General features: G+C 43.9%; 1 protein-coding gene across 1 annotated transcript; it reads left to right on the top strand.

Annotated features, from left to right (window-relative positions):
• Nucleotides 1–664: 664 nt before the first annotated feature.
• Nucleotides 665–5,613, top strand: LOC120840175. The gene is made up of 4 exons (XM_040210571.2): nt 665–722; nt 3,389–3,453; nt 3,689–3,781; nt 5,406–5,613. Exons 1-4 carry the CDS (start codon nt 692–694, stop codon nt 5,508–5,510), a joined length of 294 nt encoding a protein of 97 aa, XP_040066505.2. The 5' UTR covers nt 665–691; the 3' UTR covers nt 5,511–5,613.
• The last annotated feature ends 14,109 nt before the right edge of the window (nt 5,614–19,722 follow it).

The following is a 19,722-nucleotide window of genomic DNA, read 5'->3' as shown; positions in this document are numbered from 1 at the left end:
AACAACTGGCGCTAAGGAAACTTTTTGCATATAAGGAAACTAGTCACGTGAGCTGGCGAGAATGAACCCCATTTTCAAAACCAACATTTAATATATGAACAGTTATATAAATATTTAGCTCAGGAAAATGCCAGGTCTCGGTCCTGGAACAACTAAAATATGTTTGTATAAATAACACAGTGTGCAGCGGGACATATTACAATTTTATCATGACAGGGAAACCCTTAAAGATACTACGCATGTATTTTGAATCGACGACCTTCGAATATTCTTCTTTGGTGAGGACAAATTATGATAATACAAACGCAGATCACATTTTATTAGCTACAGTACGGCGACCTTTTTTCATCATTTGCTGCTTAGGTTAAAATAAAAACGAAACCTAAAACTCCGGAGCATTTCTTCCAAAAAGCGTTGACACCTGTAGTGACAGTGTATATAACATCTAGATGAGTCATCGTGCAAATGTCCCTTCAGCTTCTTTACACTCATATATCAAGCTCAAAATGTCTAGAACAAAGGAATTACTACGTAATCCAGCACGAGAGAACAGTGCAAATGCTAAAACGGCCTGAGGTTCGGACGAAAAATGCAGAACAAATTAAAAACCAACCGTAATTTTCGCGGGTATATAATGGTCCCCTTTTGGGGCATAAGCACTCACATACTCGTTCAGAGCACTACACAAGCTATGGGGTTGACTGAGATCATGCTGGTGTTGGGTGACTTTTTTTTTAATTACTTAGGCTTTCTACATTGCTCAGCCCTCTACTTTGCTAGAGGATCTGATGGCCCCGACTCTCAGGCATTATTTTCGTGCATATATCGCTTAACTTATTGTACGTATAATAAATAATAGATAATAAATACGCGAAATTGTCAAAATACAACAAAGGAACAGCGAATGTAGGTTGAAAGAGAAAAACAAAGGTGGGCAGGCGGTTTCATTCAGCGATGGTTTCTGGTAGGAATGAATGAAAAGACTCGTTAAGGATAAGGGCATTGAGGAATATCTACTTTTTGGCGGTGATTTGTACGAGTGGGCGACTATGACGGCTTAAAAAAAGCTGGCTTTTATTGACTGAATATAATGGTCAACTTTGTGAAATAGAACTAGTCGCGTCACACCTCTACTTAGGACATTGTGGCGGAGATTTAAGTAGGTTTTCATTAATGGCACAGTTGATAGACATGAGCAGTTACAGAAATTAGACCTTGACTACGATGTTCTACCGCTTATAATTCATTAGTAAGAAATTAGCTGCCCGGATCACATACTGATGATCTGTATTTAAGATTAAAATAAAGGAGAATTTTAAAGAGTTGAGGATTTAAAGATGAAAACGCCATAACGAAGTTACGCCGTAAATATCGAGGCATCTGATTGGAGCTTTTAATTATAAAATTTACGTGTGTTTTGCACGAGGTGTGCAGCTAAATTAATTGCTAGGTATTTATACGATGGAACCTCCTCTAGTAAAATATCTGCAATATTCTTCAACCGATAGCGCTGAGTAGTTGGTGTCAAATTCGCATTGATTAACACTGATAATTAAGCGGCATTTTTCATGATCTACATCAAGTGAAAGTTTTGTTTCGATGCGATTGAAGTAAGGATGTATCAGCACTAGGGGACAAAATATGAAAAATGACACGATGGGGGGCAAGCATCTTCATGAATGAAGTGATCGATTCAGGTAGATCATCCATGTCAATGAGAAATAACAGGGGGCCAACAACAGAGCCTTGCGGGAGATCAGGCTCAACCGGAGAAGTTGCGGATTCGAAGTCGTTAGCTGTTACGAATTGGGTTGTATCATATATGAAATGCTGAATGCTCCCGATTATGTTGCAGTCGATGTTTACTATGCTTTATGCAGATAGCTGTTCATAAAAAAGAACGAACGTTAAGAAAATACGCAGTCGTATAATACCACTCTCCATAGCAGAAAAAGTTTACTGTGCAAAGTTTTGCCTCGCACGAGTAATTTTTGCGGGAACCTTGCTGACATGATGTAAATGATGAATTGAATCACGAAAATTAACGAAGGTATAATAAATACTATGCTCGAATATTGTGAAAGAAAAACTGATTAATGAAATTGTTCTATAATTAAATGAAGAGTGCTCATTACCTGATTTACCCGACACATTTAACCGATATCAATCTCTGAGCTAGAATGGAGGACTCCAGGCGCAGATTTTCAACTTATCCACGCGTGAATTGATTGTTTTTATTAAAGATTAGACTCTTTATTTATTTTATTGATAAGAATATCAAAAATTTTATATCGTGCATTTTAGACAAAAGCTCTAGCAAGTTTACGTCAAATTGATCTATCAAACTCAAAACATAGCCTCAGCACTGCACACGATTGTGGTAAATAAAAGTATACGAGTTTTAAGACCAAAACACGACGGCAGTATTGTTGAGACACAGGATGTTTTTTTTAATATTTTTTTCACTTTTGCCAATTTTGTTGACAGAATACAATCTATACCACGTGCATTAATTATATTCGAGTGGAAGCTTTCTAGGAAAAACCTTGCTTAAAATATATGCTGAGAATGAATTCCCTTCCTTAGTTTTATTATACGTTTGCCCAAAAACGGATATATTTGTAATGAATAAAGTGAATGTATCAATTTTTTTTTTTCACGGAGAGCTTATGCATTCAAGATGTTTTAACGGTAGAGAGGCTTTAATACGCATTTTTACTAACCCTTCAAAACAATTGCGATTTTCATTTTTCGTTGAGATCAACATGAGAAAAAATAATTTCGCAGTAGATTTTGAAGATATATTTCATGAAACACCATCAAATATAGCAGCCTACGCCTAGGGTCCTGCATAGTCGCTACAACAATGGTTGATTATATGTTGGGTCTCCTGAGTAAAAAAGACATGCACAAATCTCTGCGTAGTCAACTTATGCATTGCGTTTTTGACAAGTGTAGATATTTTTTCAGTGCAGTTCCGCATGACAAAAAAAAACGTGTTTAAAAATGGTGTTCTTGTCATCTTTTTTAGTATAATTGAATGTCTAACCATAAATTAAATTTCTGGAACCGTATTCCTGATCAAAACTATGTTTGAGATATAAACGTAATAATAATAGCCGTGAGCATAGTTGCTGAGAACATGAATCAGCTTCGCAGTAACGGAGGCCTTAATATTAGACTGTAAGTTTATTTCTAAAGAACCGCTTCCATATATTATTTTGGTTTCTTGGAGCCCCTCAATAAGCTAACACTTCGTCATTCTTTTTGTTTGCTTAGTGTTACATTATTAGTTGCGATACACATACGCTGAAGACAAATATGTGTTAGATAAAAGCTTTGAGCGTGGCCTTACTTGAATTGAATTTTATTGCTTCATTGTCTGCAGTGTCTCTGGCCTTCGTCGCAACCGCTGCGGCCCACGATTGCCAAAACGGAACGAGACCCGCCTCGGTAACAATTTTTTCAGTACATATTTGAAAACATTTCGTGTGCTGAAGTATAAACAAAATCAACGCGCCTATGTAGGCCGCTTTCCTGTCAAAAGGTTTTTGAGGTACTTGATGAATTTAAATTCGTCTGCAAACTATTATTTAATTTCGTATATCATGCACGCCATGCACCCTGTGTAAACAAGATCTTAGGAATATTACTTTAAATTCATTCCTTCGGTTTATTATGTTTATAGGAAGAAAAGAGAGAAGGCTGCGACTATTACTGCTGGAACGCTGAGACCAAATCATGGGACAAATTTTTCTTCGGGAACGGAGAACGATGCTTTGTGAGTAGAAAATCTAATCTTGCTACCAGAAATACGGGCTCCCGGGCATGCGGGTCATATGTTTTACATGTATGCTTTTCCCATACGCTGTGTAATTCCTTTCATTTTCAAACAAATTCACAGTGGCCTCTCTGCAATATGAAACACCAAGAGGTGTACACGCGGTTTTATTTCTTTAGTTCCTACGCTGCCATGTTTATGTCAAAGGTTATCAGTTTTTGTGTTATGATTCCCTCAGAAGAATACAGCTCAAGATGGTATGGTACTACATTATTTATATGAAATTAATTCCTTGTCCAAACATTTATGCTCTATGATCTCGGATATGGGCGGTGACTCTGCAAAATCACAAAACACAATTAAATTGTATATGCTCTAATCTTTTCCTTCTTCCCCTGAACCCAAACAAACTTATTGTACCTTGCCCTGTCCTGAAATTGAAGTTGGTAATGCGTAGAAAATATATTGTCACTTAATACTGTGACTTAGCGGGGAACCTGCATCCATTAATATGATCTAACATGGTCCAGTACCGTCATGTGACGCTGCAGAATCATGAGGCGTCAGGTGACCTTTTTTATAGTACTCTCAGAAAGTAAATGTTCCCCCTAAATATAGGGAGGAATTTCTTGACATGACGGTACATTGTTAAAGGAAAGTGTGATTTCCTCCCTAGCCAAAGGAGCTTCTCAATCTATTTCCGCGGGTCATGATTCTTTACTATACCGTTTACAGGAGTTTTGAAAGCAAACTGCTTGCGGCTAATGAAGGTTATGTCACCGAATAAAAAGGGAAGAATATGAGTAGACCGCTTCGTTTGACCGCTCTGCATATTCCACATAAAAGAAATTAGTTCAATAAATGAGAGGCAGTGTAGTTAGAATACAATCATGATTTCCCACAGCTGAGCTGGTTAGTTAATCACGCCTGTGAGATTTGAGTAAATGTGTATATTCCTTGTCTCTTTCTATATTTTGTATTTCTTCCTTCGTTTAGCTGGGAAATCTCACAAGGGGGAACAGAATCCTTTTATTACGAGGCAAGATTTTCTTTAGGGTTCTTTAACACGCAATCTTTTTTTTTCAATCGCCACAGCACAACGTTACAAAGTTATATTTTATTATATTTTAATTAATTTCAGTATGAAGTATTAAAAATATTAGTTTATGATAAACTTTGCGCGGAAAATAACACGTCACGTGATGTCGCGTACATCTGATCCCGTGGAGATTTTCCGCTGTAAGTCTAGAGTAGGATTTGTTACGTTCAATATAGCAGGTACATTTCACGGCTATATTCAGTGGTAGATTTAATAAATTATATGATGTCATACGTTGAACAGTTCCGTTACCGAAAATTACACTCTAAAAAAAGGGTATCACCTTACACCCCTTTGTCATATATAATACATCTCAAAACTTCAGTACGCTGCAGAGCGCCCTATAGTCCAACAGTCGGCCCCAAGTTGTGTGGTGTGTTCGACTACAGGGAGTTGTACGTCGAATTGAAATTTGAGGTGTATATATGGGACAAAGTGTGTAATAGTGCACCATTTTTTTTTAAGAGTGTACATCTCAGGAACATTTGAAATTTCAATACTCTTTTTTCTCTCTCTCATTTGCAGTACAACAATGGTGATGAGGGATTATGTCAAAACGGAGAATGCCATTTGACAATAGATTCAGGTGTGCCCAATGACACTGATGCAAAAAAAGAAGAAACCGAATAAGAGTTAGAAGCCTAAGGGCAAGTCAAAGAAAAATTAGGAAGGAAACTTCTTATTAAAAGTCCCGAAACTAAACCAGGCTTAATAAAGCCAAAGCAGCGACTGTTTGTACTGTGTACACACTAATATTTTAACAACCATGTTCGTGTTAAAAGAGTGTTTTTTCCAGCTCACACCCTTCCTCCACCATTTTTACATGTTTGTGAACATTCAAGGGTGTACAGAAAGGCCTACGCCCTTCGTATATATTTTTTACACCCTGCGGGTACCGAAATCGTGTTAAAGGGCAACTCCGCTCAATTCTGAAAAATTTAGGCTCTCATGTGATTTCATTTCACAAAGCATTGTGGAATATTATTTGTGTATTCTTAACTGACCCCGTAAGTGATGACGTCCCAACTTGGCGTCTGGGTCCAAACGAACCGTTGCTAGGGACGTTGCTATGGACTAATGCATGGAGACTCCACACGAGGCTAGATTTTCGCTTATCAGTAAATAATTTTTTTAAGCAACCTAACTTCTTGATATCTAATTATGAAGATGTTCTTGTCATCTCAGCGTCGTATTGCAACGATGAAAGCCATTTCTGAAGCGCTCCACTCCGTTTTGCTTTGGTAGCAGACGACACGATAGGTTTGCTGGTCTCTGTTGCAGCGGGCGTCTTCATTGAATTGCGTCGGTAAACGAGCAACACAAGCAAGTGAATCGCCATGGCAACAGAGGCCTCCGCAATCTGGGTTTTTGTTCTGTGAAGAACCCAGCTTAGTTCAGAGGGGCGAAAATTCCGCAAAATCAAACCACGTCATGGAGATCAGTTACGACGACGACCTGAAGTGCATTACCGGCGTAGTGCCGGCCAGAATGAGAAACAAATCGTACGCCGTCGAGACAAGTCGTTTGTTATTATTATTATTGAGGTTGTCAGGCTAATAAAATATTGCATGCCTATCGCAATTTCGCAATTTTTTTTTTTTTTTTATACATTAAATTTAATGGCTGTGCTCTTTCGGTGAAGATCTCTATCGAACCCGGGATGAGAGTACAATCTGTAATAGACTCACCTTATGTTTTTTATCTAGTTCTTTCGCGTTTTGGGGTTTTGCGGAAATATGAAGAAACTGCAAGAATCATTCTCCACGCGATGGTTACAATCAGATACGAAGCACCCTCCGATAGCGCAAGTCCGCAAACAAAATTTGGGGTCTCTACCGATCGCCTGAAGTGCTTTTCTCCCGGGTGCATTGCGATATTTTTGCAGACGATCATCTCGATCGGCGCCCGGACTTTCGATAAACCATATTTTGCACAGCACCCCACAATAAATTCGTATAAGTGTCTGAAAATAAAAAAAAAAAAGCAATATCAGAATATCGTCTTTATTCACCCGATTCAGACGCCGTGTGGCAGACGGCATTCTTTTTGCATTCGTCGTCCGCTGCAGGCATCTTGAGGACTGGAAGTTGCAGTTGTAAATATTTCAGAAAAAGCGATTACCGGCACACTTCTGTTGCAACATATATGACATTCAAGCTTTCTATATCTGTGATTTTTAGAAGTTTAAATCCTACTCCCGATTTTTGAACGGTCAGGTTTTCGTAGCGAAACCTAGCCAGATGTATTTGTCCATAACAACGACCCTAGCAACGGTTTGTTTGGACCACAGTTTGGACTCCTGACGGCACACTTACGGAGTCAATTTAAACATCAGCTGATACTAATGCGAAATTTCGGTTGCGTCAGGTAACAATGGTCTCGTGTCGTCGCAGTCATGGCCACGTCACTTCGACCCACGTGATCCTGTGACGTTTCTGGGGGCGAGGTACACGACATGCGACGCGGACAGATCGCTTCGCATGGCGTGGACGGTGATGGCTTGGGGGAGATGGGGAAGGGGAGAAGTTGAAAGAGGAGCGGGGGAGCGGAAAAATATATCGATAAGCCAACACCTCCTAGAAATCAGGCCGTAGCGCTCCGAGTGGGCCCGTTACAATGGCGGAGGAAGGAAGGTCATGGCGCAACTACGTGAGAAAATGCCGCTGTCGACGCGTATCGGCGCAGTCGGCGCATTAATGTTCGTGTGCGTTTATCCGACATTAATACACGTTTTAAAAGCGCAGTCTTCTACAATTTATTATATATATATAACATAAACGTAATATACAACGCGCTATTAAGGTTCAAAGTACCAAATGTGTATTTTTTATTATCCTTGTAACCGCGGTACTGCGCGCAGTCCCACAGCTATCCCCACTTTTCGAATGAAGCGGCTCAGAATTTCCAATGCGACATATTCTTCCCTCACACGGGCTCTGGTTCTGGTAAATTTACGTTGCGTATGAGCTGCTGACTGTCTGCAAAGGTACGCTGAAACATTTTAGAAGGAAAAGGAACCGAAAAAAGATCCATTCATCCCCGCAGGGAGGGAGCGCCCACGAGCAAGAGTTGGGTCGACAATGTTAAGCCTCTCGACCCACACTGCTGGTGCTGCTCTCGTGTGTGTGTGTGTGTGTGTGTGGTTCTTTTGATCCTCCTACCCGTCGTCTTTTTGTCGTCACCGCAGACTTGAGTAGTTTTTTCTTTGTGTTCGCTTGATACTTCGGCATTTACGTGGATTCGCGAAACAAGTCCTGCTTCGGTTTGAGCGACGTGTCTGGCAACTAATCAACGATGACACTGGCCCATGACCTCTCTCTCAACGGAGAAACTTCTAGAAGTTTGTGTTCAAATTTTTTCGTGATGGATCGTTTCGGACGTATGGATACGATCGACAGGTGAGGAACAACTTATTTAAGGGCTTTCTTGGTCATCTAAGACGCAAGTAAAGTGCTGCAGTCGATTTTTTTTTAAATCTCGTGATAGAATGGAATTTTGTTCTTCGTCGTTATTCGTTTGCTATTGTGTCGACATTTGTAAATATGTGTGGTGATATTCTAGTTTATACTGAAAGGTAAATAACAAGTTTGTGTGATTATTGAAAGTGCGTTGTTTGTGCTTACGTGTTTATTTATACTATGGTTATTTTGTTGCCTTTACCGCGTTTATACTAGAATCTCAACTGTATTAGGGTAATTGTATTATTGTATACAAAATAGGTTATATTTTGTTCGTAGGCAGCTCGAGCAAGTAGGGAGAAGTAAATTAGTTGACTGTAAATAGTAAGTTTAGCACCGCTGCCGCACGGAAAATTTAATATATTTTGATTAAATAATACGGGATTTAATCAGCTCGCTCTTTTGAGTGATTATAAGAGTGTCGCAAGCTGATTTGTTGGCCCCATATTGTCATTCGATCGAAATTGCATTAATTTTAATTCAGTGACTGCACGCGATAACATCGCTTACATGGTCGTGACACTTGTCGAGCCGTGACCGCGTTGTCTACGTACACCTGATTCTTAACTGATCTGAATTGCTGTGTCCAATCACTGCGTATCCCACCATTTTGTCGAAATATTTCTGTAGAAAGTATGCATTCCCATAGCAATAATTGCGTGACACAATATTTTCTACTTAAAACAATCACATTTTTCTATAGACGTCTTATACGGATATCTCGTGCCATCTCGCGTCGATTATTTAGCATTGTAATGTTTTGCCCGTGTAATAAAGTGTTTCTTTAACCCGTTGCAATGAGCAGCTTTCATTTCAGCCAATAAGACACGCGTATGTGACGAAAAGCGCGTTACGACGGTCGATCCGCGCGCGTTGACTTCGCTTCGCCGCGCGTCCCCGATGACCTTCCTTCGCGACGTCACGACAAGAGCGCTACGGCCTTATTTCTTAGAGGTGTTTAATAAGCGCGCAGGGCAGCGCGAACTGGTGCATCCGCGTTACGGTGATCACGTGGACGCCATTGAGCCAACACCGGGTGGAGAAACTCATGACGTCATCGTTTAATTCCTCCCTGAGAAGTAAAAACAAACAAAACGTGAGGATGGCGTAGCCATGCCTCTGACGTAGTGGCTCAACGTTGGCCGCTCTAACTCCGTCGCATTGCCTGCGATGACTATTGCGCCCGACGTCACACGCTAGAGTTTGCAGATTTCGGCGACTTGGCTCACTTGAAGGTTGCTTGCCAATTTATTAAATATCTAGACGGAATTAGATCGTAACATTTGACATGGGGTCTTCCTATATGAAACCTCAGAGGGCTGCATAATTTAATAAATATAAAAAATATAGCGGAGTTGCCCTTTAAGAAGAGTTTGCAGTTGTACACCCACGATTTGGGAGTCGTCAAAATCGGAAATTACCAAATTGCAGACATGTACTTCTAAAGTAGAAGTCAAGAGGCAGTCTCGCTATATTTGGCGATTATAGTGCAGTTTGAGTAGGCACAATTGGCAGACAACATCCAAGCCAAGCCAACGCTCAAGTACTTTTCAAGCCAGATGAATGAGTTTGTTCTGTTCAAGCCTTTGGTTGTTTACGTGCAAGCGACCACAAAAATAGCATCGGTAACTCACGCACTTCTGCTCAAAATGGTGAGACCACATTGGCTCTATTATGATATATTCCATCTCATCCTGGGATGTACTAAAGCGAAGGCTATAGACGGGCAGACTGTACGGGCTAACAGCTTTGCTACATATGCAAGCTGCACGAGGGTTCGTTCAGTGCGAGCATCTAGCCATGCTTTGAGCTCGTGCTCTATGGCTTTAGTACATGTCAGGCGTGTGTGTGTGTGTTGGGGGGGGGGAAGAGGGGCAATCATCGGGGGTTATATGCCACACGAGGGTGCTAAGTCTGTTCACGGAGGGATCTCGTGCTGTTTTTATTCGAGGAGAAGCGACTTGTGAAATATTGGCAAACGGAACATGGTTGGCGACAGCGCAAGTCCTACCTGATGGAGGCTAGGAGGGTATTCATTCCGTATTTCTCACTGATCTTTATGATAATTGCTGTGCGCACTGCCCTGCTCCGCGATTGCGGCTACCGGACGGCCATCTTGGGAAGCGGAAGATCAACCTTTTGGAGCGTTGCTGGGCGGCAACGTGCTGAATACACGTTTTCTCCTCGTTTGTCGTCATTGGGAGCGTGAAGTCCACGCTTTTTTATTCCTACTCCGACGCTCCGAGTTTCATACTCTGAGCGCAGCAACTAAATGGCGCATGGCGTGCAGGAGCGCAACACACCGAAACAACCGAAACTATTGACGAGCCGCACAAGCTCCTTCTGATTCACGGTTATAAGGAACCCGGCATCTCTAACATACGGTTGGCAGAAGCCGAAATTATTTCGGACATAAATTAATTAAAGCCAGTGTAAATCGCCAGGGTGTAAAGCAAAAGGGACAGCGATATTGTGAGGTTGTTACACACGTTTTAATATATTCTGAAAGGTTTGATGACTCGTTTTGAGCACATATTGGGAAAGTTACCTTGGCCGATCTATTTACTGACCATGGTTGCTGATCATATTTAAATTAAAGACAACGTTCTTGAAAGACGCGAATAATCCCTAGAGAAGGGGAACAAGAGGGACAAAGGACGACCACGAATCTCCAAACACAGCTAGGTGACTGGTGCGCGACCGAAAAAGTCCGCCTGGTCCGGATATCGAACCCGGTAGAGGTCCCGGGTTCCAGACCCGGACCAGGCGGATTTTTTCGGTCGCGCACCAGTAACCTAGCTGTGTTTTGAGAGTTGTGTTTGTCCTCTGTCCGTTTTGTTCTCCTTCTCCAGAGATTATTTTCACCATTCTTGTCTAGCTCGCTTGCATTCTTGCATTTCATTGCACCGTAAACATTCTTCAACCCGCTTGTCGACGCACGAAACCCTCAAACTTCTCAGTTATTCTTTGGTTAGTTCTTGCAGCGAGGCGGAATCAGACAAAAGCCGTCGATGTGCTAAGCCGATACCGGAACCATCGGCGTTCAAAAAATAGCACGTGAATTTGTTTTAGGCGGGATGCATGACACTATGTTTCGGCTTTCCAGATTATCTTGATTGGCTAAGCTAAGCGTTCTAAAAAGGGCGGCGCATCGGTTGTCTTCTCATCTCAACAACATTCCTGTCGCTGTGCTTTCGGCACGCTACCGTTCGATAGATTAATTCGTTTTCAGGCGAGATGCATAACAAATCTTTCCTGCAATGCCAACTGATGTTTCGGCTTTCAAATCTAAGCAGCTTTGTTCGCTGCGGCTGGGCTAAGCAATTAAAAAGGGCAGCGGTCCGACTGTCGCCTCGACAACTTTTCTGTCGCCGAGCTATCGGCACGCTCGTTCCATAGATCAATTCCTTTTCTGGCAAGACGCCTGAACAAACCTTTCCTCAACGCTAACTGATGTTTCTTGTTTCCAATCAAAATATCTTTATTCGCTGGGCTAAGCATAATAAAAGGGGCAGCGGTGCGAATGTCTCCTCATCTCGACAACTTTTCTGTCGCAGTGCTATCGGCACGATACCGTTTTATGGATGAATTCGTTTTCGGGCGCGATGCACGAACAAACTTTTTCCAGAATGCTAATTGCTGTCTTGGCTTTCAAATCAAATCGTTTCTACCTGCTGAAGGAAGCACGAATCAACTGAAAAGGAGCAGCGGTCCAGCTACGCCTCTCGTCTCGACGGTCTCAACAACAACGCAGCCATTTCGTTTGTGGACATGACCTCACGGATGGCGAGGAATTCACTCGTGCTCCGAGAAATACTCGGTGAATGAAAAGTGCGCTCGAGTGTCAGTCTCCGGTGGCAATCTTGTACGTTCAGTGAAAGGACCACGAAACTCACGTGCTCCGGAGCGCGGACTTATCGCGCCCATTCCCTGAAGACGTTCTTTAAAACTTTGCGTACACGATGAGAAATGCCTTTGAGACCTCATGAAGTTTTTCGCGCAACGTTTTTCGCAAAAAGGGGGTATATTTTTAGACCCCATTGTTGCATATACGACACACCAAAACTTCAGATCGACGTACAGAGAGCTGACGTCGAACCGACGGAACCAAGTTTCCCAAGCCGCTTGATAACCGAGTGGTACAACTTATTAAAATAACTGGTGCAAGTATTATAAAAAAAACAACAACAAAATAAGGTTTTTTTGGTTCTACTCAAAACCTCAGTGTTTTCATTCTGTGGTCTTTGATACGTAGTCAGTAGTAGTTAGTAAACCATACATTAGCTATTTAATAAGTTGTATCACACGGCTCAAGCCCTTCGTAAAATTTGGGGCCGTCTGTTCGACTACAGGACGCTGTACGTCGAATTGAAGTATTGGGGTGTATTATATGGGACAAAGGGTGTAACGATACACCCCTTTATACTTTTTTTTAGAGTGTTGGTCGGTATTCAACCGTCCGAAGGCAGAGACGCAGCTATTTCGCGTGTCTAGGAAGCTTTGATCCTGCCACGAGACCGGCAAGACTTGCGATTGACGAGCTGCGCCTAAAAGTTTCCGCGCATTTTGAAAAGCAATTCTCACATGTCTTTAGCTCGCTGCCGCTCAACCTCTACAACGCTCCAAAAGCTTGATCGATTTTCCATGCCCAAGATGGCCTCCGGTGGCCGCATTTGCGTTGCAGCGACCAAGCGGGGACGCGCGATCCAGCAAATTGTCATAGAGATAATGGTATTGCTTGCATAGCGTACGTTTAGGCCCTATAGCGAAGATAAGCGTCGCTGCGGTTGCTGCGTCTTGATAGGGTGAGGTGTACAGTGACGTCAGGCGAAGGACTCCGCTTGACGTTCTGGTGTCCGCGGCTCGCTTCCCTGCGCCCTTTTCCTCACGGTCATAAGTTTGTGGTCATGTTGACCTACGGTTCAGTGCCGCAATGCAAATTCCAAAAAGAAACCGGTACCATATTTTACCACCCGAAGACGTCGAGAATAAATAAAGCATGGACAGTCAAACTAAGGATGGGAATGGCACCGTCAACGTCAGTCGTTATGTGCTGTAAGCACTTTGAGGAGCGGGACTTTGTTTTCCCGCTGCACAAGACGCTGAACTTGGTTAAAATTGCGGACAAATAGAAAGGAACAAAAAAGAGGGAAGGAATAAGAGACAGGCGCAAACTCACAACTTCCCCTTCCCTCTGTTCAATTCCCTCTTCTCTGTTCCTTACTATTTGTGCGCAATTTTAACCTTGTTCAATCATTACCAACTGGCCCAACTAACCACTTTACTACGAGACGCTGGGTGAGACTTTTAACGACGGGATTTTCGTACCTTTTTGTAAGCGTGTTTCTCAAGCTTACCTTTCTAATTAGGTTATAAGTACCGAAAAATATCGCCGAAGGCAACGCCGTCGATGAACTTTTTTGCCCCCTACAAGCGATATAAGGCGATCGTGCGAGGGGTAGGGGAAGCGGCGGTGTAAGTGTCTCAGACATTGAAATTCTCTTCCTTGCATGTTTATGAGTTAGGAGAACATAATATCCCGCGTTACGGACATACAAATGGCCTTTATATCAAAGCCTTTGGGCGGTGTCACTTATGATTATCACACGATGGCCCACAATATATTTAACATGTTGCTGGAGCATAATGCAGCTTTTTTGCTGAGGCATTTTTGTTTAGAAAGCAATATGATAAAACCTGTAATTTATTCAAATCATCAGCAGCAATGATTGTGTGACGTGTAAATTCATTGCGTTTTCCCGCGAGTGCGATGGCCTTTCTTCCTTTTCACATACCAGCTGTGATTCATGCGCTACCTGCCCTGGAACGCTTGCTTGGAAATTTGGTTCAAGATTCGCCTGCGGATACAGACCTTACCTCAATGAGGCCGCATAAAATAATTTACATTTCTTACGAAAAACGCGCACAAAAAAAAAAAAAGAGAAAACAGTAACTAGTGCCCCGAGAGCTAACGCCGTCACAGCCTTTGCAAGGCGAGCTGGACGAGTGAGAGAAAAATCCTTTCCTCGCGGCGACGTCACCCCGGCTCGCCCCACCGTAAGGGGTCGCCACCAAAACTTCAGGGGCTAATATTCTCACCATACAGTGCACCTAGTATTTGCTTGGCTTGTGGCCATTAAATCTTTCTCAGTTTACCATTTCATCTCACCGGGGTCACAATTTTAGTCATCAAGATTTCAGCCGGCTTGCACTGAGGAAGCTAAAATACGACTAGCAGACACAGCGTCTGGTAACATGAGGGAATAAGAATGAGTCTGTTTGCTACTAGGTGTCATTCCCTGACGGAAACAGAAAAAAACAAAGAACACACAGACAGGTCATCTGCACATAGAGCCAAAAATGGACAATTGTCTGCTACGAATTGTCTGCCGTGCAGAGTGCTATCGAAAACTAATGAAAATATCCAGCAGCGTCTATTTTACGGACGCAGTTCTCGTCCTGTACTTCGTTTGACTATGCCGATTCGTGTTCTAGTCGTGTGTAACCTGAATGCCACTGTTGGTAAAACAAGAGCTTGGAGCAAGCACCACTCTGGCCACAATATCGATGTCACCATCCGCAAAAAACTGAGAGGTTCTCACCCAAATATTTCCTCGTCGACAACAACAACAAAAAAAGAAAAAAATTTATTGGACGAGAGCACCCGTCTGAGGCATCGTGTCCAATCACAGTGCCAATGTAGTGAGATCTTCATTGCGATCTCAACAATGACCAAAATCAAGCCCCAAGAACAGTTTATTCTTTCACTTTTGGGGCTAGTTCTCTGTCTGTGGAAGTGCTTAGGTATCAGCAAATATACATAGATTGTAAACAGGAAGATGAAGGTACATTTTTAACTGATTTATTGTGGGCTGGAATTAGGAGGAGTGTTTTGAAAATTTCTCAGGTTTTACCTTCTTTGGCATTCATGCAAGTATGAATGCCCATGCTCTACTTTTAGTGCCAAAAAGACTAAAGGCGCGAGACAGAGATCGAGACAGTGAAGCGGCAATATCAGGGGCACTTTGAGTCGAGCCCATTCATCATCAGTCTCGCCACCAGACTTGTATGTTGTTCAACTATACTCAAGTTACTGTAGTTTCACTACTTTTTTTAGTAGATTACAAACTTTGAATTCCATCTTGATTTTGCTAAATAGTAGTTTACTTTAATTACTTTCCAAATTACTTTCGATTTTTAGTGGTAAGCTCTCTTACAAACAAACGTTCCTGCACAAAAAGAGATATATTAGAAGCTCAGGCGGTATTTGCAAAAAAGGGGAAAGCATGTGGCGTAGGCAAGGGGGCGAAGGGTGGGTAAAAGTTTGAACGGTCCGAAACTCCCAAAAATTTTCACGAGCCTCCGATTGCAACAACTCTGCTACGAGGCGCGGGGGAGCGGACAGACACGTCGCAAAGGTGGTCGAGTAACTACGGGATTAGCGCCGAAGGCGCGTTTTTTTGTGTCCCGAGGTTCAAGCAGACTTCAAGAATTTGAAGAAAGGGTTTGACCCCTTATTCCCAAAATAGGACCTCTTTCCCACAACAGGAGGTGTACACAATGCATCCTCACTCAATGAAAGTAACAAAATGCAGCACCTGCTCTCAAGCTCATCTGGTCCGTGTCATACGTGTTGTATAGGGCTGGCAAAGGCCCGTGCTTTTACCAGCCCTGTACACTACTTGTGCAACATCCAAAAAGCATAGTTCAAAATTGGCGGTCCTAATTTTTCATACCACTGCAAAACCTCATCTCGCTCAGATCACTTGGCAGCTGGACAGGTTGGGAGAGGAGGCCTTCAGTTGGGGATTCAACCGGACATTGCCCACTCAACAATGAACGTACCCGCGACGCGCAAGAGGGTGAACACGTGTAAAGGGAGGCATAGGAGCGGAAAAAGAAACCCAAGGTCTCAAGCGACGGGATCGCGAGTTTCGAAATTGGCGCTTAGGTTCCGCAGCATTTGCTAACACGGACAGCCAACGCCGGCCTGATGGTTCAACTAATGTCTTGTTCAAGATGGCCGCCGTGGTAACGCAGCCTTAAGGCGTTGCCGCTGGGAGCGCTAGGAGCGCTATCCGCATACAGCCCCTAAAGCCTCTTCATGTTTCCAAAGTAGCGCAAGGCGCGTCGATGCACGAGGCAAGTGCAACGTGCCGCCCTTGGGAAGATCGTGGCGTTACAGCGCAGCACTGAGCTAAATTTCAGACGCCATGTTCTTCCCAAAAGTAGCGCGCGGCACGTGTCTTGAGCATTTCCGCAACAATGAATGGCGCCACTTTTCCCTCGGTAGAAGGGCTTTAAAGGGGCGATGCAACGATTTTTGTACTTCGCGCAAATAACGTTAAGAACGGATCCCTCATGTTAATGACCTATAAAACACGCCTGCTTTTTTTACCTCACGCAATAGAAGTCCCAGAAATTATTAAAGAAAAACGAGCAGCGTTCAGCCCCTCAACTCGCAGCCAGAACAAGTGGCCACGTGATCTGGAGCCGAGTATATGCTGCCAATGTTGATCATAGCCACGCGCTAGGGTTGTTAAAGCACAGGACACGCGCTGAGTTTTAGACATTGTTATGGCTCGGCTATTGTCGTCGTTGCAGCGATTGGACACGAGCCACCACCCGAATGCTTCTCGAGCTGGTAATTATCACGAGCCCAAATCGAGTGCTCACGCAATGCTCGGGTCCAATCTATTAACCGCATTCAAATATCGTCATTGGGGTGTACTGCAATTCCCACGTTACGTCATGAAAGTTTGCGAACGAGAGATTGAATGAAAATGGTCGCTTTTGTCCTTGAAGTTACACCGCAACAAAGGAGTTTCTTGGCCCGTTACTTTGCGTGCGAGTATCCTTGAGTCCTACTAGTGCCAGTGAGCTCGTGTGAAGTGAAAAACATCCCGATTGAATATCGTTGCACCGCACTTTTAACGAGCATTTACACAACAATGAATGGCAGCACTTTTCCCGAGATAGAGGGGCATTAAAAGCCCCTCTACCCTGGGAAAAGTGGCGCCATTCATTGTTGTGGAAATGCTTGAGACACTCGTCGCGTGCCGCTCTGGAAGGAACCTGGCTTCTGAAATCTAGCTCAGTGCTGCTACAGCGTTCTGCTGCATTATGCCGCCATGAGCTCCCATAGGGCAGCACGCTGAACGTGTCTCGTTCATCGACGCACCTTTCGCTACAATCGAGACATGAAGGGGCTTTATATCCGCCCGCATCATGCTCACGTGCCAGCAGCGCAGAGAAAAGCCGTTTTCGACCACCGCTCCCCCGTTGAGCTTGTCAGCTGATAAATCAAGATACCTTTAACAAAAAGGGCTCCTGGCCGGTTTCATTCTTAGTGTGCATGCGCCTGGTGCATGATTTGCTTGCATTTTGAAGCGAAAAACGTGCACGTGCTGCGCTTAGTGGGTTGCACGCTCAGCTGATTAGTAAATAGTTAAATGGTGTAAATAACGTTGTCTATAAGCGCGTGAACAAGATGTCGTGGCTTTGAAACATTCTTCCACAGGAGGGACGCCAACAGACCTATTGCTAAATTGACCAAGCATCAAGGAGAATGCTCGGAATGTCTGTACATACGCCACACGTGCTCGCCTTCACCGTATAAAATTTTCGAAGTAAATAACATAATAAAGCATTGACGAACGCGTGTGCACGATGCCATTTGTTGTAGCATGCCTCCTTTATACTCACAAACCCTGGCAGTTCGATGAAGGAGCCATTGAGTGCCCGGTCGCAGATTTGGAGCGCAAGGATCTGGTAGCACAGAGTATCAAAGAGCCACTCCTCCTTGAATCTAAAGCCCATATATCCTCGAAAAGTGGCGCCATTCATTGTTGTGGAAATGCTCGAGACACGTGCCGCGCGCCACTTCTGGGAAAAACGTGGCGTCTGAAATCTAGGTCAGTGCTGCGCTGTGCCCCCATGATGTTCCCAAGGGCTGCACGTTGCACGTGCCTTGTGCATCGACGCACCTTGCGCTACTTTTGAAACATGAAGGGTCTTTAGGGGAGACTGGACGTCATCACTCAGTTTTTGCAGCGGCGAGGACTCGAAACAGCCTTGTTCGCTCGGGAGAAGTGTGTTTCGGCGTCTCGGCGCAGCGGGGCGCCCATCAAGTGGCTCTCCTCTCATCCGCTGTCTGCCGCTCTACCTTTTCCATTTCGGCGGTCGTTTCTCGTGGCGATCTCTCAGGCCTGGGCCACGGCATCCTCAACCGTGGCCCAGGCTTTTGGCCCTCCTGTCAAAGCTTTGCAGAATAACCTTCTCTTCACTAACAAGGTTGTGTTCAATGCCAAGGCCGAAAACACAAGCGCGTGCTTGGCATAGGCGACGCAATCATTGTTGAGGATGCCGTTGCCGAGGTCACTGTACGATACCCGATGATCCCTTCGCCGTCCCGATTCACTTGTTTCCCATGCTCATTTCGTCGACCATCAGGGTGACTAGAATACGTCCCTTCTGGGCTTATGCGTGACTCTATTGAAGGGCTCCCTGATGAAGTCTGGATTTTAATACATAACCGCTGCCCATTTGCGGAGAGCACTTGGGTAGGAATAGCCTTACCTCCTTCCGCAGAAACTTGTACGCCTTGGCCGAGTAAAAGTGCATCATTAGGGAAAACTTGCGCACATCCTGTGCGCAAGTTTGCGCACAGGATGTGCGTGTCCTAAGCAGGTGCGTGTCCTATAGGATGCGCAAATTTGCGCACAGGATGCGCGTGTCCTACAGGATACTACGTGCTGTTCGCTCTCATGGATGTTCTCAGAACGAGGTTGCGAAGCGTGTCGGTAGAGATGCTGTCAACAATGTTTAGTGCTGGCCCAGGAAGCCGCTTTCTCAGTTCTCAGACGTGGACATTCAGCCTTTTTATTCTGGCCGTCTTTCTCTTAACTTTTTTTGCCTGTTTAAGCAATTTTCTTGCCCTCTGTAGCTTCCGTCTACTGCTACGCAGAATACACCCATGCTGTCATGGTGACACACTTAAATGTTGCTACGACAAGAAAGGAAAAAAAGAAGAGGAAGAGGACGAAAACTGAGAACAGGACGGCTCGACTGAGTGACTGAGGAGAATTATCGTTACAATATTTATGATCATTGGAACACGCGTGGCGCCGCACTGACAAATCTTCGGGCATGGCCTCGAGCGTCGACTCCGTACTGCTTCCGGGTACAGTAGCGGAGCTGGTTTCTGGAGTCTCCCCACGGCTTAAATAAGTAACCTCCGGCCCAGGCAGCCTCTCTGAAGGAGAAACAGTCTGGCTCGAGGACCTTCCAACAGAAAAAAACACATAATCACTAGAGTTGATTTCATCGTAAGCAAGGCAGCTCGCTTCGTAGTGTATAATTTTTATCTTGTCTATGCGGTGCGC

The sequence above is a fragment of the Ixodes scapularis genome, unplaced genomic scaffold, assembly GCF_016920785.2.
Source record: "Ixodes scapularis isolate PalLabHiFi unplaced genomic scaffold, ASM1692078v2 PGA_scaffold1__304_contigs__length_218370807, whole genome shotgun sequence".
In the NCBI taxonomy this organism is placed as follows: domain Eukaryota; kingdom Metazoa; phylum Arthropoda; class Arachnida; order Ixodida; family Ixodidae; genus Ixodes; species Ixodes scapularis.
The sequence above is the reverse complement of the archived record's forward strand: the minus strand, read 5'-3'. Positions and strand labels throughout refer to the sequence as shown.